Raw genomic sequence first — 22,431 nt, forward strand, 5'->3', positions numbered from 1 at the left:
TATGGTGCAGTGCAATTGAGGGATTTTTCTACATCACTGATCCAAATCCAGGGTCCCCTTAGCACTGTTCAAATGAGATTGTTTTGTTTTTTTTTTTTTGTATTTTTGTGTTAGTTAAACCTTCTCCATTAAATCCTAACACCAAATAAACTGGATCAAGGACTTTTGAGGGGAATTTGTCTGTGTTCTCTTCTGACAAGCATCTTGTGATGGTCTAAATATATACCACACGATAGATCCATTAATGACCAAATTTTATGTTTTGGGTATACTATAAGTATAAGGTCCCTTGCTGATATGTCAAACTTCAACACCAACATAATTTATCAAGTAGCAAAATAAGGTTTCGAAAATCTAGGGACTACGAGAGGATGTATGGAAAGATGAAAAGACATGCATAGGTACTTACTTGATTCAACTGAAGTCTAAAATTTGACACATGGTTAATCCATAAGATGAGCAATTAATCCAACTATCAATTGGCTAATATTATTTCTCAAGTAGTTCAAAATGGGGAACCATCCTAAAAAAGTATCATGATGGATCATCTAAATGGATTCTTACAAAAAAAAAACAAAAGTCCATTTTTCTAGTTTTGGAATGCGTCGACTGTTTTCGATCACCGGAATCGACTAGAATCACCTAAACCCTAGAAAAAAAGTGGAATTGGTCGCTTTGAATTGCCCTAGATCGGCTGATCCAATTCAAAACATTGTTTGCTCAGCAAGCGAATTTGGCTACTCTTAGCACTCTGTCCAGGAAGTGCCTAGTGACGCATCCAAAGGCGAGGTTGCTTGCAGCGCATCGGGATGTGTGCCTGGCTCCATCCCGGCGCGCTGCAAGAAGCCCCGCTGTTGGATGCCTCACTGGGCACTCCACGGATGGGGTGCTTGCAAGAGAGGAGCCCGATCCCACAACTCATGCTTGCAAGGTTAGAATACACACAACTCATGCTCGCAAGCATATCTCCCACACAACTCAAACTACCAAGTGATTGGCAAGAGAATCAACCTCCGTCAATTCCAATTCTGATCATCGGAATCGGCCATGATCGGAATCCAGCTAGAATTGCCTAAACCCTAGAGGGGGGGGGGAAAGGAATCGTCATTTTGAATCACCCGAATCGGCCGATCCCGATTCGAAACACCGACTCTTCACCATGCGTACGTAACACGCGACTCACGCTTGCGCAAGGTTAGAATACGCGCGAAATTAGTTAGTATTCCTTCTGGCTACCAACGACCAAGTGACCAACGAGGCAACGACCAATGTTAGGAAATCCGGCAGCCGGTAGTTACCGAAACACAAACTCCTTAGAGGAACAAAGCTTTCGCGCGCATTTTTCTATATTTTTTGTCCGATTCTGGATCAGTCAACTCATCAATCACCAAGCTAGCAGATCATAATTATCAAGAAGGGTGGAGCAACCTCGTTATGACGATTAGATTTTGGACGAATTTAAAAGCTCGCGCTCTTCTTCTGCTCGGTTCGCTCTTCATTTGCTTCTTTCCGGGTAAGTTTCTTCTCAACTAGGGTTTTTGGATCGCTTCTCAGATTGATGTTATCCTCTGAATTTGTTTATTTTTATCGGAAATCGTCAGATAAAAGTTAAAACAAAATAGAACTGGTATCAAAATAGTATCATCCAAGTGATAGTCCTTACCGATTGATCTTCGAATCCAAACCACGGAACCAATGCGACTGTGAGAAAAATAAACAAATCAAAGGGAATGAAGAGTTTTTCAATACCAAAGGAACTGGCTTTCAATGAGTGCGCTTGAAGCAATCTTTTTGTGTGGCAGAACTTGAGATTCTTTCTTCTGGATCGTGGATAATTTAGTTCATAGCTGTTTATCAACTCAAGATACTATCATCTGTTCTCTGTTACTCTACTTGCGATTGTTTTGGGTGACTCGTCATTTTTTGGAAGATGAGCGCTTGGATTTGTCAGTATTACTGGGAGGCTAAGGGGTTTAGAGGTTGGCTTTCCGTCCTGTTTTCCTTGTTGTTGGTTCATACTACTTGCTCTGTAATGTTATTGGTGGAAGATAGCCAAAGAAGAGGACAGGAAATTGCTTCTTGTGATGGCAAGACAATTGAAGGTTAGATATAAGGAAGAGATGAAACTGCTAAGCCTAAATTGGTTGGCCAATAGCCACTGGTGGAATTGAGAGATTTACGGCATTCTTTTGCATGATTCTAGAAAAGGTACCGGGTGTTTTATTTTTGGTTTATCTAATTTATGGGCATAACGATACATAATATGAAAATCAAACTACCAAAGGGTGAAAGAGAGTATCCTGGCTTTTCTGAGAAGTTGTTTATGGGTATATCTTGAAGGGTGTGGGGTATAGTTTGACATTCTTCTTGAGCTGCTTACCATTTATTGGAGCTGAATTGTTAACTTCAGGAAATTTTGGATGTTTTGATAGTGAATTGCTAAAGTGCCTAATGATATTTTGAAGCAGAAAGAGGCTACTGATGAGAGTCCGAGGTTTGGAAGGATGGAGAGTATCTTGGCTTTTTGTTTTTTTAATTCTTTTGGGGTTTCTTAAGAGGTCTAAAGTGTAGTTTGACAATGCTTCTTGAGCTGCTTACCATTTATTGGAGCTGAATTAGTAACTTTCTCGAAATTTCGGATGCTTGCATATTAAAACGCTAAAGTTCTTATTGATATTCTGAAAGCAGAAAGAGGCCAACAGATATAAATTGAAAATATTACGGCTCTTGCTTATTGCTTACTACTTATGCATGTATTTGTGTCTTGAAATTATGGGGGAAAAGGAAAAGAGTGCTAGGGATCAGAGGAAGATGTTAAAACTGAGCAGTGCTTCATGGTTAATAACCTCAATGTGGTGTTGGCATGTCTAATTAGGATATTCCTCCCAGAGAAGGACCTTGATAAATGTGCTAATCTTCTTGAATGATTATATAAGATTTTATCAATATAGTAAAAGCAGATGGATGATATGGATAAACAGGCCTAATGAATGATTCCTCTAGCTTTCACATGAAAATATTGCCATATGTAGGATGCAGGGTAAAACAGCTCCATGGAAAGTCATGGGTTTTACTTCAATATTAACACTTGAGAAAATCTTTGCCCCACACCATCTTAAAAGAAAGGGGCTTTGAACTTGCTCATGGATGCTATGTGTACAAAGGGAAAGAGGAGAGTGTTATTCATCTCCCTCTACATTGTTAGCAAAAACAGTATGGTGCTACTATTTCGTCTATACAAGGGTGCACTAGGTTTGCCGAATAATGTATGGGTGATGTTCATATGATTGACTTCTATTCTTTGGTCCTAGCATGTTCTCCTCTAGATCAAAGAATTTGTCTGTGTATTCCATTTGGCACGTGTGAAGTATGCAGATTGGTTTTCAATTTTCACAATTGCTTCACCCCCCCACACCCCCCCCCCCCCCCCCCCCCCCCCCCCCCCCCCCCCCCCCCCCCCCCCCCCCCCCCCCCCCCCCCCCCCCCCCCCCCCCCCCACCCCCCACCCGACATCAAACCCCCCCCCCCCCCCACCCCCCCCTAAAAAAAAAAAAATACAAAAAAAAAAAAAAAAAAAAAAAAAAACAAAACAAACAACCAACAAAAAAAACCCCCCCCAAACCCCAAAAAAAAAAAAAAAAACCCCCAAACACCCCCCCCCCCCCCCCCCAAACCCCCCCCCCCCACCAAAAAAACCCCCCCCCCCCCCCAAACCCCCAAACCCCCACCAACCCCCCCCCCCCCCCCCCCCCCCCCCCCCCCCCCCCCCCCCCCCCCCCCCCCCCCCCCCCCCCCCCCCCCCCCCCCCCCCACCCCCCCCCCCCCCCCCCCCCCCCCCCTTTTTTGTCTTTGTTTTGTAAATGGACCATAGTTCCCTTTTGGCATGTGTGAAGTATGCAGATTGGGATTCAGTTTTCAGAATTGAGGTATTTGTTTTGTAAATTGACAATAGTTCCGTACACAAACATAAACCTTGTGCAGATTATATAAAATCAATAAAACTTCTGTTGAATAATGTACACCAGAATACCGTGGGGGTATTCTGTTCTTTTTACTGCTTTAATTTTTAGTGTTTGTGCTGCCTAGTTAAGTCAGATATAGCTAGGGGTATTTTTGTCTCTATGATGTAATCTTCCATATTATAAATATATGGTTTGGTTGATCAGTTAGATCATTCAAGCATTCTCCTAATTCCTGTTTTGTTAACATGGCATCAGAGCCACTTTCTCTGATCTAGGTTTTCAAAACCCACCACCTTCCATTGTTCCTCTCTTCCACCTTCTCCCACTTGATCTTCTCTTTCTCCTTTCCTTTCTTTTTTTTGTTTTCTTCTCTTACTAGGGCAGATCTAATGAGGTGATCATACGATCTAGATGCTGCCTTCAATCCAACCTCTTCAATAGATGGTTTAATCAAAAATCAAGTTCGATAGCTGCTGCCCTTGTCCCTGTGATTTTTTGGAGATCTCCCCTTCTTGAAGATCAGCTTCTCTTTTGCCTTGGAAGCTGTTTTTTCCTTATTGGAGATCGATCATAGTAGTATTGGACAACAAATATTACAGAGATTTCAACCTATTTGCAGCTTATACCTATTATCGATCTCAATTCAGGGTTTTTTTCAAACCCCCGACTCTTATTGATTTTTGGGTTTCTGTTCTTTGCTTGGGCTGATATTTGGAGATCTCATTCACACTACTTCAAGGAGGACTCGACATTACTATCAGCCCCGTTCGAGTTTTTTTGAAGACCCCTAACCCAAATCGATCTCGTCTTTCAGGGTTTTTCAAAACCCTAATCCTTATTGATTTTTGGGGGTTAGGGCTGCTTGTTGCTGCTATTACTTTCAAGGTTTCTTTGCTGCCAAGAGGATCACTTGACCTTATTTTCAAGGCTTTTACTTCTGATTTTCTGCCAAGGATTATCTTCATCATGCCAGACTCTGATGTGACCACGGCTACTTCTGGAGAAGATGGTCAGTCCAGGACTGAATTCCTCCCTTATGCTACTTCCATTAAACTTGATGGTTCCAATTATCTAATGTGGGCCAGATCTCTCTCTTTGACTGTGGCTGGAAGAGGACTCAGTGGCCATCTTAATGGCACCTCTAAACAGCCCATTGAAGAGGGCCCCTCTCAAGCTCGATAGAATACCAATGATGCTATGGTTATGTCCTTTGTTCTGAACTCCATGCCTCAAGAACTCTCTCCAACCAGTACTTTCTCCTTGAAACAGCCGCACAGATATGGGCTGCTGCTAAGGGAACTTATGGACAATTGGGGAATGATGCATAAGTTTATGACATCCGGAAGACACTCCATACCACTACTCAGAAGGAGTTGTCAGTTACCAAATACTATGCTGTCCTCACAAGCTTATGGCAACAATTGGATCACTATGCTCGATTTCAGCCCTCTACACATGACGACATTACTGCCTATTCCAAGTATGTGCACCAGTTTCAAGTTTATGATTTTTTAGTTGGTCTTAATGCTGAACATGATCCAATTTGAGTGCAAATTCTTAGTAGGATTCCTTTCCCAACATTGGAGCAGGCCTTTTCTTATGTTCACATTGAAGAGACACCTCAGGCTGCTATGATGTTGACTCCTACAGTTGAGAGATCAGTCCTACGAGCTGCTGGTTCCAACTCTTCTACTACTTTTGAGAGTAGTGCTTCTGCTGCTGCTGCTACTGCTGCTCCTGCAAAAGAGCCAATCAAGTGTGACCATTGCAACAAACCATATCATACTAAGGCTCAGTGCTGGAAATTACATGGGAAGCCTGCTGATTTTGAGACCAAACGTGGTCGTGGTAAACCTAAAGGCAAGGCTAATCACACTGAAAGTGTAACTACAGCCCCCCACTGCTGAACCAGTTTTCTCCCATGAAGAATTTCAGGCTCTCAGGCGTATGTTACAAACTTCCGCTGCCTCTACTACGTCTACTGCCAGTTATTCCACACCATCAGGTTCTCATTTTGCCCGTTCAGGTATTTCCTTTGCTGGTCACTGTGCATCGGTTGTCTCCACTCCATGGATCATCGACTTCGGTGCCATTGATTACATGACAGGTTCTTCTAGCCTTTTTCATACCTATTCCCCTACTTCTTGCAAGGATAAGGTTAAAATAGCTTATGGGTCCCTCTCATCTATTTCTGGGAAAGGATCCATTAGTTGTTCCCCTTCTCTTACCTTGTCTTCTGTGTTGCATATTCCCAATTTCACTACTAACATTTTATCTATTAGTAGTATTACAAAAAATCTGAATTGTAAAGTGACCTTTTTTCCATCTCATTGTGTCTTTCAGGATCTGGACTCGGCGAAGACGATTGGATCGGGTAAAGTGCATGGTGGATTGTACCTGCTTAATGGTGACCCTCTTGTTACACAGGCTTTACCTTCTCAGCTATGTCAGTCTGCATCCTTCTCCTTTGAAGTACACCAATGGCATTCTAAACTAGGACATCCCCCCTTAGGAACTTTATCACATTTATTACTAGCAATAATAAAAAATTGTAATACGGAAGACTTTTTCTGTGAGCCTTGTGTCTTGGCCAAACTGACACGTTCAAACTATCATATTTCTAATAAAAGGTCTTCTTCCTTATTTCAATTGGATCATACTGATGTGTGGGGTCCTAGTCGAAAAGCTTCTCTTTCTGGTCATAGGTGGTATGTCACTTTTATAGATTGTTATTCCCGATTCACTTGGGTCTACCTGATGCACACAAAAAATGAAGTTTTTTCTAGTTTTCAGCATTTTCACAAGATGGTCCAGACCCAATTTAATGCCACTCTCAAAGTCTTGAGAAGTGACAATGGGGCAAAGTATATGGAAGGTCAGTTCCAAAGATACCTTACTGGCCATGGGATTTTACATCAGACCAGCTATGTTGATACTCCAGCCCAAAATGGTGTGGCTGAAAGAAAAAACCGCCATCTCTTGGAGGTGGCTAGAGTACTTATGTTTGCTCGACATGTTCCTTCCTTTTATTGGGGAGATGTTGTACTCACTGCGGCCTATTTGATTAATAGGCTGCCCAGTCGGGTCCTTGACTACAAGTCCCCTGTCGAGCTATTACTTGGCTCTTCTTCTTTTATTGTTCCCCCTAGGGTGTTTGGTTGCGTTTGCTATGCCAGGGATACTAGATCCCCTGGTAAACTTGAACCCCGTAGTCTCCGCTCCATTTTTTTAAGGGTACTCTGCCACCCAGAAGGGGTACAAGTGCTATTATCCTCCTGCCAGACGTACATTGGTCAGTATGGATGTTGTTTTTCATGAGACTGTGTCTTATTATTTGTCTCCACCTCTTCAGCGGGAGAGTGTTAGTGAAGATGTGCTGACCATTGAACCTCCCCTACAGTCCGTTTACAATGAGTCTGTTCTTGTTCCTCCTACTCCTAGTCCTCCCTCTGCCTCAGGGGGAGAGGTTCCTATACAGGAGGAGACCATCCCTGATGATGTTGTTGACATTCCTATTCAAGGGGAGCAAACTCCTGTTCAGACTCCAGTCCAGACTCCAGCCCAGAAAACCATTAGTGAATTTCAAAGGAGGATTAATGAATCTAATGTGCAAACTTATACAAGGAAACACAAGCAGCTTCAACCAACTATAGCACCAGTACCCATCCAATTACCGAACCTGGTCCCAGAACCTGCCTCTCCACCTGGTAATACTTCTTCTTCTGATTTACCTATTGCTATTCATAAGGGTGTCAGGGCTTGCACTAAGCATCCTATATCCGATGTTGTTTCTTATGACTCCCTTTCTCCATCTTTTCGTGCTTTTGTTTCTTCTCTTTCTTTTGTTCGTATTCCTAACAATTGGCAGGAAGCTCTATCAGATGGAAAGTGGAAGGCAACAATGATGGAAGAAATGGAAGCCCTGGAAAAAAATAGTACATGGGAGCTTGTGGTTCTTCCACCTGGGAAGAGAACTGTTGGATGCAAGTGGGTGTTTGTAGTAAAACAGAAGGTGGATGGCACTGTGGATAGGTATAAGGCACGACTCGGGGCAAAGGGGTTTACCCAAACATACGACATTGATTACTAGGAGACCTTTGCCCCTGTTGCAAAGCTGAATACTGTTCGGGTTTTGCTATTCTGTGCAGTCAATCTTGGGTGGAAATTGCAACAGTTGGATGTGAAGAATGCTTTCCTCAATGGAGAACTAGATGAGGAGGTGTATATGGGCATTCCACCAGGGTTCTCTTGTGACAAAAACCAAGGTAAAGTGTGTAAGTTGAAGCATGCACTTTATGGGCTGAAGGAGTCACCTCGAGCATGGTTTGGCCAGTTTTACAAGGCCATGATTTCTGTGGGCTATAAGCAGAGTAATGTTGATCACACTCTCTTTATAAAGAGGGTTGGTGGAAAACTCACTGTTCTTATAGTCTACGTTGATGACATAGTGGTCACTGGCAATGATGGTGATGAGATCAGCCGGTTGAAGTCCTTTCTTGGGTAAGAGTTTGAGATTAAAGATCTAGGAAAGCTACGATACTTTCTTGGGATTGAGGTTGCCAGATCTTCTAAAGGCATTTTTCTCTCCCAAAGGAAGTATGTCCTAGATTTATTGGCTGAAACTGGTTTGTTAAGATGTCACCCTTTAGATACTCCTATGGATGCTACTGTTTGTCTCAAGGAAAAAGACGGTGAACCTGTTGATAAAGGCCGGTACCAAAGACTAGTGGGGAAGTTGATTTATCTCTCACACACACGTCCTAATATTGTTGTTGTTGTGAGTACTGTGAGTCAGTTTATGTATGATCCCTACTCTTCTCATATGGAAGTTGTTCTTCGTATCCTTCACTACCTGAAGTCAGCTCCTGGAAAGGGCATTCTCCTGTCTTCTCATGGTCACCTATGAATAGAGGCATACATTGATGCTGATTGGGCTGGTTCTACAGATCGCAAGTCTATTTCTGGGTATTGTTCTTTTGTAGGTGACAATCTTGTCACTTGGCGTAGCAAGAAGCAGAATATGGTTGCTCGTTCTAGTGCCGAAGCAGAATTTCGTGCTATGGCACAAGGCATCTGTGAGTTACTTTGGCTTAAAGGCTTGCTACAAGACCTTGGTGTTCCTATTCGTCTTCCTATGATGTTGTACTGTGACAACAAGGCTATAATCAGCATTGCACACAACCCGGTACAGCATGATCGCACTAAGCATGTTGAAGTGGATAGGCATTTCATCAAGGAGAAATTGGAAGAAGGGCTGATTTGTGTTCCCTTTGTGAAGTCTACTGATCAGCTTGCTGATATTTTCTCCAAGTGATTATCTGGAAAGCTATTTCATCCTATTTTAGTCAAGTTGGGAATGATTGACATATTTGTTCCAACTTGAGGGGGAGTGTTGAATAATGTACACCTACCGTGGGGGTATTCTGGCCTTTTTACTGCTTTAATTTTTAGTGTTTGTGCTGCCTAGTTAAGTCGGCTATAGCTAGGGGTATTTTTGTCTCTATGATGTAATCTTCCATACTATAAATATATGGCTTGGTTGATCAGTTAGATCATTCAAGCATTTTCCTAATTCCTGTATTGTTAACAACTTCTTCTAGTTGCAAATAGGAAAGTTTTCAGTTAAGCTGTTTAAAGAAGCAAGCTATCAAAATGTACACAAGGTAACTAAGCTGTTTGTTAGATTTGCACATTTGGTTCGGTGTAAATAAGAGTTTGGTTTTGGGAGATTAAGGTTCTTTTTTTAAAGATCAAAGGGGTATGTTTTGCATGTTTTTTTACTTCTAAATGAAGTTATTTGTAACATACACAAAAACATGTGTAGAATGTAGATTACAGAAGAACTAACAAGAGTTGTTGTTGCTGTTAAGGGTGGAAAAAATAGACTTGCCATTAAGCAGTTTAAAGAAGGCAGTTTTATTTATTTTTTGGTGAATAATTAATTCAATACCAAAAACCCCGGAGGGGTGAGGGGGAGAAGAGAGAGAGAGCCAAGAAGGAGCCTCCCCTAGGCGGTGGGGAGAGGCTGAATCAGGGACTCAGGTAAACCCCAAGAGACAACAATGACCCTGTTCCTTGTTCTTCTACTTTTTCATAATCTTTTATCATATTTCTAAAATTTTTTGTAGTTCTGAGCTTTTAGGCCTCAGTTAACAAGGTTATTGGAAAGATCTCTCCCTCAAGAAAAGTTCATGGAAACAGATTACAATTGCAACTAAATAAATAAATACTTTGACATCATTCAGTGAGTGTGCGAAAGCTACTTCCCTTTAACCATACATGTCTGATGTGCTTAGCAAGTTAGGAATCAGCCAACCCTTTGTTATATGTTGTCATTTTTCCAATTAGGAAATCAGTCAACTTATTTTTTCTCCAGAGAATTATGTTTATTGTAAGACGTAATATACTAATTTAGGTACTCGGTGGCATTAGTTATCATTCTAGGGGGGCTGACTATTGTTCTGTCTTTTGCAGGAGTTTTTTCTTCAGGAGTTGTTACACTCAAGTCCATCCAGATTTTTAAAACCCATGAATTATTTAATGCGAAACCAACAGTTTATTTCCATTGTGAAGGGGAGAACAGGACAATTTTTCCAGACGTGAAGAAAACAGATGTTGTATATACTTTCAAGGGTGAGGAATCTTGGCAGGTCCGTAGTTCGTTTCTCAGTTATTTTGAGCTAATGGTCTAATACTTTCTAAGTTGTTAGTAGAATCAGAAAGATCTGTGGGAAAACTCTTTTACATGGCTTACCATTCTTTTACTTTTTTTTTTTTCTGGATGAATATACATGACTCTCTGACTCTTTATATGTAGAAAAATATAAAGATGAAATTGAACACTGATAGTAGTTTATGACTTTATGCAAATAGTTTCTAGCAAACATGGTTTGGAGGAACTGTCCATCTTCCAGTGCTGTGTATTCTAATCCCCCATTTCTTTTGATAAGAAACTAACTTCTATTAAAATATGCACCTGTAATTCATGCAGAATGGGATGAGAATTACCATCGTGTAGAAGCTTGCTTCTTTAGCACATTCATTCATGGTGTGAGAACCCTTGCCTTCTTTTCATTTTATTTTGAATCCAATGTAGTTTTACTTCTTCAGGATGGCCTCATTAACCATTGCCTATTTTTCACATCAGCAAGGAGAAAAGGGTGATCTATGTGGATGTTGTGTACCCTACTCAACTCCACACATGTATATACTAACAATAACAGAAATACTCCTGCACATAATATGGTATTCTTTACAAATTTTAATATCACTATAACAACAGTTGTAAGAGTCAGTAAATAGGGTTCCCCCTCTATTCGAGGGAGCTTGCCTACTTTATGAGAAGTCATTACTCTCTGTTTATGATGCCTGGCTTACCACTAATGTTTATATAATTTTTATGTTCTTCATCTATGTTGAATCTAGTCTTATGATATTGTACCCTTGAACTTTATTAATTCAGGATTTGGTTTTTCAAAGTTGCTACATCTTGCACCAAATACCCCATTGTCACTGTTAAATTTAGTAGTCTATTTAGTAGTCCCGGTTTATGTCTCTGTGGGTTTTCTATCGGTTTATTTGTGAGGGGTGTTTTGGGTATTACTCGATGTAACTTAAGTAAGTTGGTGGTGGCGTGGTTGTAGGATTCTGTTTTTTATTTAAATATCTCCCCCAGCCCACGGTTTGGGCAGAGTGCTCATAACTCGAACCATGGGCAAGGTTTCTCTCCTCCCTTGATTCCATCAATCTCTCTTCTTCTTCTTCCTCCTCTCTATTGTTGTAGGTACTTAATGCCTTGATATTGTCACATGGTATCAGAGCATTAAGATCTTATGGTTAGCATTATTCTTTTAGTTTGAGAGTCACTTTTGAAATTATCCATTGTGGTCTACAACAACCAATGCTGTATGTTTTCTTCTAAAACCCTAGTTGATAATACAATGAAAAACTAGGGTTTCCATTATGGTCAACAGCAACCAATGCTGTCAATTCCTGTCTGAATTGGACTCTGATCTTCAATCTGTCAAGAGTCAAATATTAACTGGTGAGAAGATCCCCTTTATGAACGAGGCTTACTATAGAATTCAGTAGATTGTGTCACCTTCTCTGGTTAAGCCTGATTCCACTACCTCTTCTAAGGATAATTTGGCATTCGTTGCTAATGGTGGTGGTCATGGTCATGGTAATGGTGCTTCTAGTAGAGGTCGTGGATTAGGGGGAGGTCATGGACGTGGTACGAGTGGTCATGGCAATCCACCTTCTGATCTAGTTGTTCGTTGGTTTACTCATTGTGGCCGCCCTAATCACACTGTTGACAAATATTGGATAAAGCATGGCAAGCCCCAGTAGGCACAACAGCAATTTGCTAATACTACTGTCTTTGATGGGAATACTAGCATGGTGCCTTCCAATGATACCAATCAAAGTCCTTCTATTGGGGTGGTGTCTCCTGTCACACTGGTATGATCAATCAACTCCTCAAACGAGTTTAGCAGCTTCAGACATCCTCTTCTACATCCACGGTTACATTAGCTCACTCAAGTATTTCTACATGTTTTACTTCTTCATCCTCCCCTCCCTAGGTCATCGACTTAGGTGCATCATCACATATGACTGATAAGCCAAATTTGTTTTCTTTATTTCTGCAATCTGTTTCTTCATCACAAGTTGTTCTTGCTGATGGAATTCTTACTAGTGTCATGGGTCATGGTATTGTCCCTTTGTCTCCTATGCTCTCACATCTACTGTTCTTCGTGTTCCCTAATTACCGCTTAATCTTTTATCTGGTAGTCAATTGACTAAACATCTTAATTGCTCCATTAATTTCATCCTTCTGGTTGTGTGTTTCATAATCTCAAGACAAAGATGATGACTAGTGGAGGGCAGGAGAGGGATGGCTTATACTACTTTGACGTTGCTTCCTCCACGGCAGCCTCTGCTACTTCTACTGGTGTCTCACCTTTACATTGGCACTACCGGCTGGGGCATCTTTCTCATTCCAAGCTATAGTATATCATCCCTAGTTGCAAGTCTATTTCCCGTCTTAAGTGTGAAGCTTGTGAGCTTGGTAAGCATCACCGTACTGTATTTCTGTCACGTAGCGAGTCTAGGAGTCAATCTTTATTTGATTTAATTCATTTTGATATTTGGAGCCCAATAGGGTTAAAAGTCGGTTAGGTTTTTCTTTTTTCTTTTTTTCTTTATTGACGATCATTCGCGCTTGGCATGGTTGTATCTTTTAAAGGATCATTCTGAATTTGTGTCTGTCTGCAAACAATTTTATAATGAAATCAAAGTTCAATTTGGTATTTGTTCGAAAAGTTTGCGTACTGATAATGCTTTGGAAATTACTCAACGTGAGATTTCTTCGGTTTGTTCTGACAATGAGATTAATCATTAAGCCAGCTGTTCTTATATAAAAAAACCGCCATCTTTTAGACATTGCTAGGTCCCTTGTGTTTCATATGAATGTTCCAAAGTTTATTAGAACAATACCGTGTTGACTGCCTGTTTTTTATTAACCCGATGCCGTCCTCTGCTCTCCATAGTAAAACTTTGTTTTCTGTTTTTTTCCTAACAGTTCTTTGTTTAGTTTGCCTCCTTGTATTTTTTGTTGTCAGTGCTTTGTCCATAATCTTTGTCCTGGCCTTAATAAATTGTCTCCTTGGGCTACCAAGTGTTTATTTCTTGGTTACTCTCGTACCCAAAAAGGCTACCAGTGTTTTGATCATTTTACTCGTCAACAATTTATTATTGTTGAGGTTATATCTTTTGAAAATTCACCATATTTTGGTAGCTTTGTTTTTTATTTGGGTCATGAATCTCCTAGTCCCCTTCCAGTTCCTCAAATCATTCCTCTTGAGGTTTCAGACCCCAAATCTACGAAGGTGCCCTTGCAAGTATACAAGCGCTGCCCTGAGCAACCACTGCTTGCTACTATCACTCCTCACCTTCTCCAAACCGGCTCTTTGCGTAGAGATTATTCTTCTACTGTTGATCTCCCTATTGCTCTTTGGAAAGTTACTCGCTCCTGTAGTCATAACTTCTTGGTTGTGTATCTGATTACTAATTGTCTCTATTTTTCATCTTTTTGCTTCTCTTCGTCAATTTGCTTTTATCTTTCACCTCCTAGTTCTTTCCTAACAATTGCAAAGATGCTTTGTCTCACCGTGGGTGAAAAACTGCAATGGATGTGGAAATGGGTGCCTTGCTAACTCACAAAACTTGGACATTGGTATACCTCTCTCCTGTTAAGGACCTTGTACAGTGTCGTTGGGTATATATTATTAAGTATAACCCTAATGGTTCAGTAGAGCGGTTGAAAGCTTGTTTGGTTGCTAAGGGCTACCCTCAGACCTATGGGGTTATCTACTTTGAGACATTCTCCCTCGTTTCTCGGTTGAATTCTGTAAGAATTCTTATATCCTTGGCTGTTAACTTTGATTGGCCTCTTTACCAGCTAGACATCAAGAATGCCTTTTTGTATGGATATTTGCAAGAAGTACATATGGAGCAACCTCCTGGGTATGTTGCTCATAGGGAGAATACTAAGAAAGTTTGTAGGCTACACAAAGCCATTTATGGGCTGAAACAGTCCCCACGGATGTGGTTTGATAAATTCAGCAAAATTGTTGCCACATATGGCTTTTCTCAGTGTTACTCAGATCACTCAGTTTTTGTTCGTCATTAGGATCCTAAAGTCATTGTGCTGGTTGTTTATGTTGATGACATCATTGCGTCTGGTAATGATCTATTTATGATTGCATAGGTTAAGTCTTACTTACAACAACATTTTCAGATGAAGGACTTGGGTGCACTCAGCTATTTCCTTGGGATTGAGGTCACTCGTAGTAAGAAAGTGCTCAGTTTATCACAACAAAAGTATGTTTTTGATCATCTGAGTGATACATGAAAGTTAGGTTGTAAGCATATTAATACTCCTATGGATCCTAATGTCAAACTTGGAGCATTTGATGACAAGGAGTTTGAAGATAAACATCAATATCGGAGATTAGTCGACAAGCTTATATATTTTACTGTTACCCGACCTGATATTTCTTTTGCTATTGGTGCAATTAGCCAATTTATGCAAAACCCTAAGTAAGTTCATTGAGAGGCAGCTTGTCGTATATTGAGGTATCTTAAGGGTGTTCCTTGGAAATGACTTATTTATCACCGTCATGGTCACACTAACATTGTTAGTTATTCTAATGTTGATTGGGCTGGTACTGATATGATTGGTGACCTACTACAAGCTATTGTACCTTCTTTGGTGGTTATCTCATTACATGGAGGAGTAAGAAACAAACCATTGTGGCACGTTCGAGTGTTGAAGCTGAGTATCTAGCTATGGTTCACATTGCAGCTGAATTGATGTGGCTTCGGTCCTTTGTTCAGGAGCTTCGTTATTCAGTCAACAAGCCAATGGAGATGTTTTGTGATAACCATTCGGCTATTTACAATGCAAATAATCCGATTTTTCATGAGAGGACGAAGCATGTTAAAGTAGATTGTCATTTTATTCGGGACACAATAATCAAGAAGTTGATCTCCACACCTTTTGTCAATTATCTTTTATTTACCAAAGCCATTTTTCGGAATGTTTTTCTGCAAGGGTGCTCCAAGCTGGGCATGGGTGATGTCTTTGCTCCAGCTTGAGTGGGAGTGTTAAATTTAGTAGTCTATTTAGCAGTCTCGGTTTTTGTCTTTGTGGGTTTTCTATCTGTTTATGTTTGAGGGGTGTTTTGGGTATTACTCTATGTAACTTAAGTAGGTCGGTGGTGGTGGTGTTGTAGGATTTTGTTTTTAATATAAATATCTCCCCCAGCCCACGGTTTGGGCAGATTGCTCATAACTCAAATTGTGGGCAAGGTTTCTCTCCTCTCTTGTTTCCATCAATCTCTCTTCTTCTTCTTCTTCCTCTTCTCTATTGCTGCAGGTTCTTAATGCCTTGATATTGTCACAATCGCTTTGGTATATCCGTTCTTATATTTACTGTTTTCCTTATTTTGAAATGAACTCATTATGATTGAACTTGGGAAGGAGAGACTTCCAAAACTTTTACTCTCTTTCATTGGATTTTGATTTCAGATTGGTTTCTTAAAATAGGTCAACGAATGGATTTTTAGTCAAGACGGAATTGTTTGGTTTCACAAGAGAAATCCATTTTGACCTTTTGGGGATTCTGGGTTTCACAACCATGGTTGAAAATCTCGCGAAATTTCGGCGATATATCGCCAAATTTCGTATATCTCGACATGTCCGAGATACGAAACCAATCCGAAACAAAAAAAATACAATATTTCGTCGATATATCGTGAGATATCGACAAAATATCGTGGACTTCACGATATATCGCGAGATATTGAAAAAGTGACAAATAGTGTCACGTGAGGGGCCATTTTATACCATATTTCGCAGCTCTTGGTCGATATTTCGACCGAGAGCTACTGAAACTCTATTTTTCTCTCTTCTTCCTCATTTTTTGCTCTTCTTCCTCCCTTCCAAGCATCATCCAAGCATTGTTGAAGCTCTTTGTCGCCGGGAAGACGTCGGAGGGTCATCTAAGCTCATCATCCAAGCCTATTTTCACTATTTAAGGTAAATTCTATTTCTCTAAAACTATTTTTTTTTTAAATACTTTGTACAAATGTTGTTGGATGTTGATGATATTAATATATGTTAGACACCGGAGGCCAATCTACAGCCTCACGGTGTCGAAATTTTTTTCCCATATGTATTTTTATTTTTATTTTCTGGTTTTAAAAATTCATTTTCCTACAACTAAAATAGAAAATAATTAGGGGTAATATGACTTAGATGGTAATGAATTAAATATATGTTAGACACCAATGGCCGATCTACGGCTTCACAGTATCGGATTTATTTTTCTGCTCTTAAATAATTATTTTAATTTTCGGAAATTAAGAAAAATATATAAAAAATTAAAAAAAACAGAAATAAATAAGGAAAAATATGAGTTTTTAGTTTAAAAGATAATGAAAAAATATGAAAGTTATTTCTATATGTTTTGAAATGCATTACATGTATATTATGTTTACTAATTTTTGGTTTTGTTGTGTTAGGTCAATACTTATATTAACATTATATATAAAAAATTGGTTTTAATTATGTGAAAAATATAAGGGTTAGGGGAAAAATATTAAATAACTATACAAGTGTATTAGTAATCTAAAAGTGTCAATTGAAGTGCATCTACATTAAGTTTTTTAATTATTTGTGTTACTTACATTGCAGTAAACAAGTATCATTATGGCGGATCGTGATAGACAACGTGCGAAGGGAAAGCAAAAGGTGGGGGAAAGTAGTCAACAAAGGGGGCGGAGGGAACAAAGAGAACAGAGGGAACAAGAGAGACCAGCCAGCCAGCATAGGGGTGACATTGCATGGTTACATGGCACTCCCATTGATGGGGATAAGAGAAAATCTATATGTAACTATTGTCACATGCAATTTATGGGAGGTGGGTCCAGTAGACTTAAACAACATCTGACTGGAGGATCTAAAGATGTTGTAGGTTGTCATATGGTCCCTACTTGCGCCGGCGCCAACATCATATCACAGTGGATCATCTTCTTCACGGACTGGATCGATTGGTAACCCTAGCTTATATCCTAGGATAGGTTACCTACAGTATGTTGATGATTCCATTTACGTGACACTTGTGGATGACTACACTCGTTTCTTCTCCGATTCTATACCGTGGTCCACATATGTCCTTCAAACAGAGAGCAATGGACGTTGACTCCAGCGAGGCATGAGTGGGATTGATCCAGGGAGGCACAACAACTACTATTAGTAGTTTAGCACTTGTAATTTGTAACTTAAGTTGTGATTTCATTGATCTATGAACTTGTGAGTTGTGACTTGCGAGTCTTGTGACTTTGACACTTAGTGTATTACCTTTAAGGCTTTAAGCATTTGAGCTATTGAGTTTTGAGTTATTGAATATTATGGAGTTTATGAGAATCATGGTACTCATCAATGTGTATTGGCTTTAACTTGATATGTGATGAAGTTAAATACTATTATTAAATATTAACTATCTAATCTATGTGTATTTAACTATTTATACATTAGGGTCGGCGACCGTATGTCAATCAAAAGTGCAAGCCCAAAACACCAATTTGAATTCATATTTTTGCAATTTTATGGTTTAAATGTGTTTATTAAGCTTAAATAAGGTTGTCCATGAAGTTTCAGGCCTAGATATGGCCAAATACCCCCCGAGATGGACCCCCGAAATATCGCAGAAAAAATGCAATATTTCGGTCATATTTCGCGATATTTCGGGTATCTCGGATATCTTGGTAGGCCCGAGATACCGAGATATCGCGAAATATTAAACCTTGTTCACAACTCGGGCTTAGAGGATTGGCTTGAACTTCACTATATTGTGTGTGATGAGGCTCAAGATCGAAGGAGGAAGGATATCGTGTTGGAGCCTTTGATGGAGGAGTTGCAATGGTTTTGAAAGTCACAGACAGTTGGAGGGTGGGGTGGGATCCAACATTCGGGTCACAGTTACATCTCCCAAACAAATTCCAAAACCTCCTCTGTAACACCAGCAATGTCACCACCATGATCCTCCACAGAAGACTCGTCAACATCCTCACCACCTTCATAATCACCATCCTTGGAGAACTGCAGAAAATTGAAGGCCAAGCAAAAGATCTCATTAACAGCCTTATTGGTGGAGAGTACAGAAAGCCTAGACTTGAAGCTGCCACCAATCGCAGTGAAATCATTGCAAATGCCGAGAAGTGTCTGATAAGAAGAATCATGGGTGGTGGAAGTAGAACCCAAGGGGGCCGTAGAAGAAGAGCTGACTGGAGAAGAAGCAAGGAAAGAGGCGACTCCCCATAATTGCCGACCAAGGGTTTTCCCCTGCTCTGATAGGTCCTCTTTCACTCTGCCGACATGAGAAGAGGAGCTCTCTTCTTCTCCTTGTCGTATCTCCTCTCTCTGACAAAACCCTAGAAAACGCAGATTTTTTTCCCGACATTGCCGTCAAGGATTTGGTTATTTTTGTTGACACTGGACAAGTTCTTCCGACTGTTTAGAGAAGGGAGGGGGGGGGGAGAGGAGGTTGTATAAAGTTTGGGGTGGGTTTGCAGGGAGCAGATGAGAGAGAGGTTTCAGCTTTAGTTACTTTCTATTTCCAATAAACAGGGTGTAAAAATCATACCAAAATACCCTAAAAATTTTGAAAACACCCCCTGAATGTGAAATCAAACCAAAGAGAGCTTTAGTCGCTTTCATTTTACATGTACCCTTAATTACTTTCTTCCAGATAAGTGAACAATGAAATTATTGTCTTTGTATGCAGCCTCTGACAGAGCTTCCTGATAAGAAATGCAAACGATGTGGGTTGTATGAGCTGGACATCCTGAAACCAGCTGACGTATTTGATGAGTGGGAGTTTTGTTCTTCTGATTTTCTAGATTCTGATGGGACCTATGTGCATTCCAAGGACAAGGAATTCGATGCTACATTTTTGTGCCCTCAGTGTGTTCATCTTGAAAACAGTAAGTGGTTCTACATTTCAGTTTATTGTTAGATTTTTACAACTCGCCATTCTTCAAGCTGGCAATTTGGACCATTAAGTCAGTGGATCACATCTATTGATAGCACAGGGCCTGAAACCCTTGTTGATCAGTTTCACTTAGTCGTTTATTACAAAGACAACATTCAGAACTGTGAACATCTAAATAATATTATTAGTGGTGAGAAGATAATTAATGGCAAAGAATCTTAGGATATCATGATTGAGGATGGACCTCGGTGCAACGGTAAGGTTGCTCCATTGCGACCTAGTGGTCGTGGGTTCGAGTTAGGAAACAGCCTCTCCACAAAGCCAGAGGTAAGGCTGCATATATTATGACCCTCCCCAGACCCTGCAGTGGCGGGAGCCTCATGCGCTGGATATGCCCTTTAATCTTTGGATATCATGATTCCTTTTAACCGTGGCAGGTTCTGATCATGCATCTGGCTCACATCATGGAGCAGATACAGGAAAGAGAATGCACGTGCTTTTGGTAATTTTAATCAGTGCAATAGTTTCAACTGTATCAATTCTTGGAGTGGTTGCTGCATATAGATATTGGCAGCGGAGGAAGAGGGAGCAGGATCAGGCACGGTTCCTAAAGCTATTTGAAGATGGTGATGACAGTGAAGATGAATTGGGTCTCGGACAAGTGTTATGAAGATATCTTGTGTCCGATTACATATACACACGGTGAAGATGTGTTTTGAGAAGAAAGTTGTTTTTATGTTGTAAGCAGTGAATGCCTTAGGTTGTAACTCTTAGTTGATTAGAATTTTCATGAATAACATGAAAAGTAACCAAGCAAGAGACAGGCAATCCTAAGCATTTCCTTGCAAATTTTTGTAGGTTGCTGTGTAAAATGAATTAGCAAGTGCTGCTTGTATACACATTTTGAGACAAAACAATCAAGAAAAGATGTATTTCGAGAAGATTGAGCAAGTGATGTCTTACATTGCAGTCTGTGAGTAGTGCATGTCTTTGTTGTACAGTCGTAACTGAGTTTCAGTTGAATTTTGTGAATGAGTCCACATGCTTGGATGGTGGGTTTTAAAACTCCAGTCAGTTTAGCTTTACAATTAATGATTTAAGATGGTGATTTACTTGAGCTTCAGATTGAACACTATTTACCTGAGAGAATTCACATGCTTCATTAGAATTCAGACTCCGCAATTCTATCAAGAATGCTAGCAAATGGTCTATTAAGGAGAACCCGAGATGCACAGTCAGGATCAAACTGTTAGTGGGGGGTCCCCATATACAGATATGAGACCCACAATACAGGCAGGATCCTGATCATGCATAAGGAATGTAGTGTGCACTGCTCTAAATCAGTTATGCTAACATCACACAAATGATTTTTTAAGTTGCAATCTACCTGCATAAGAAAGACTCCTACTCATGCCTTAGCCAGGTGCATTAAGCAATGCTTGATCAGTAATGCAGAAAAAAGGGGTCTATGGGGTCTATAAGGCAAGTCCCACTAAAGTTTGGTTCCCCAAAAATGGAGGGTTAATGTCTGGAACAAAGCTGGCCTACTCCATTATGTGCATCTAGCAATTGCTATGCATTTATCTTTCCTTTCTCTTTTATCATGTTTGCATGTATATATCCATATTTCAAAATTGTCTGGGTAAGGCCTGTAAGGATTCCTTGGTTGGAATGCAACTTTAGCTGAGGAATTGACGAGGTCTGATCAGCAAGCTTCAGGTGGTGACCAGGAAAGGGTCCAGACTGTAACCCTCTGCAGAGATCTTCAAGAAGCAATGCAACGGGTTGAGATGCTCAAATTAGAAAGAAGATGATGCATCTACATGTCACTACCTTGCTAGTAAGCTGGAATCTGATCTGAAGAGCCTCTTTGATGCATACAACAGTCTTGAACAGGTCAACTTCTAGTTGGAATCAGAAATAAGTACATTGAGGAAAGGAGAACCATACCACGATACCGTGGCTATGAAGGCTGAGGCAAGGTAAGAATCTCTGCTATTTTGCCTTGGAAAAGAGCAGAGCAAAGTGGAGATGCTGACAATAAGGTTGAAGGAGTTGGGGGAAGATGTTGACTCATTCCTGGAGGTGATTGCAGATGATGCTGGGAGACCAGAAGACGAAGAAGAGTTGGAAGACTGATCACACCATAAATTACTTACTGGGCTTAAGCGTATTGATTCAAACTTTGTGCACTGTAGACTTAACTGTCAACAATGTACCTTTATTTATTGTGATTTATACTTATTATTTTAGGGTGGGGGGGGGGGGAATAAGCTATCACAAGGCATAAGGGTCACTCTCCCAAAATATAATTATCAGAATCGTTAAGGAAGAAACAATCACCTGGACCTTCTTAGATGGTTCTCTGAGCAAGCAGCATAGAGGAGCACACCAATAAGGTGCTACGGAATGGTTTTGTATCATGTGAGAAAGAGAGAGAAGGTGCTAGTGTACTCTCCTTTGGCAACTCAGCCAACATTTTCCCACAATAATTTTAAGGGAGGGGATGCTAGTGTATCCTTTGTGGGTCGGCTCAAAGAACATTTTCCTTAATATTAAACATGAGCATTAGTCTTTCACCTTTACCCTCACCAAGGGAAGTATCATCATCTATTGTTTTATCTTTGTACATGACCCACCTCCTTTCCTCCCTTAGTCATGTATTAGTGAGAGACACCACCCTTAATATGTAAAATCAATTTAGAATAATCAAACGCAATTTCATTTTGCAATTCTTCTTACATAACACAACCCGTCAAAATCACTCCCATGAAATACACCAAACAGAGCCTTACTCCAACACTTTCTTCTAAGGTCTCCGTTTCTAGACACAAAAGAGCATGAAATGATTGTCTCATACCTTATAAAAGATGAAAGGGTTGATGTTTTTTGAGCTGCATCCAGAGACACATG

At 40.3% G+C, this 22,431-nt stretch overlaps 1 protein-coding gene across 1 annotated transcript; it reads left to right on the top strand.

Moving 5' to 3' along the window:
* The first annotated feature begins 1,281 nt into the window (after window positions 1–1,281).
* On the top strand, window positions 1,282–20,459 carry LOC122649022. The gene is made up of 4 exons (XM_043842370.1): window positions 1,282–1,513; window positions 10,437–10,612; window positions 19,312–19,510; window positions 19,956–20,459. The coding sequence occupies exons 1-4, from the start codon at window positions 1,435–1,437 to the stop codon at window positions 20,186–20,188; spliced, it is 687 nt and encodes a 228-aa protein (XP_043698305.1). The 5' UTR covers window positions 1,282–1,434; the 3' UTR covers window positions 20,189–20,459.
* The last annotated feature ends 1,972 nt before the right edge of the window (window positions 20,460–22,431 follow it).

This window comes from Telopea speciosissima, chromosome 1 (genome assembly GCF_018873765.1).
Source record: "Telopea speciosissima isolate NSW1024214 ecotype Mountain lineage chromosome 1, Tspe_v1, whole genome shotgun sequence".
In the NCBI taxonomy this organism is placed as follows: Eukaryota; Viridiplantae; Streptophyta; class Magnoliopsida; order Proteales; family Proteaceae; genus Telopea; species Telopea speciosissima.

Excerpts from the sequence above, each read along its gene's own strand:
- LOC122649022 (XM_043842370.1), top strand. The coding sequence starts at position 1,435 with ATGACGATTAGATTTTGGACGAATTTAAAAGCTCGCGCTCTTCTTCTG. Across the intron at positions 10,613-19,311 it reads AGGGTGAGGAATCTTGGCAG|CCTCTGACAGAGCTTCCTGA; the intron begins GTCCGTAGTTCG and ends CTTTGTATGCAG. Across the intron at positions 19,511-19,955 it reads GTGTGTTCATCTTGAAAACA|GTTCTGATCATGCATCTGGC; the intron begins GTAAGTGGTTCT and ends TAACCGTGGCAG.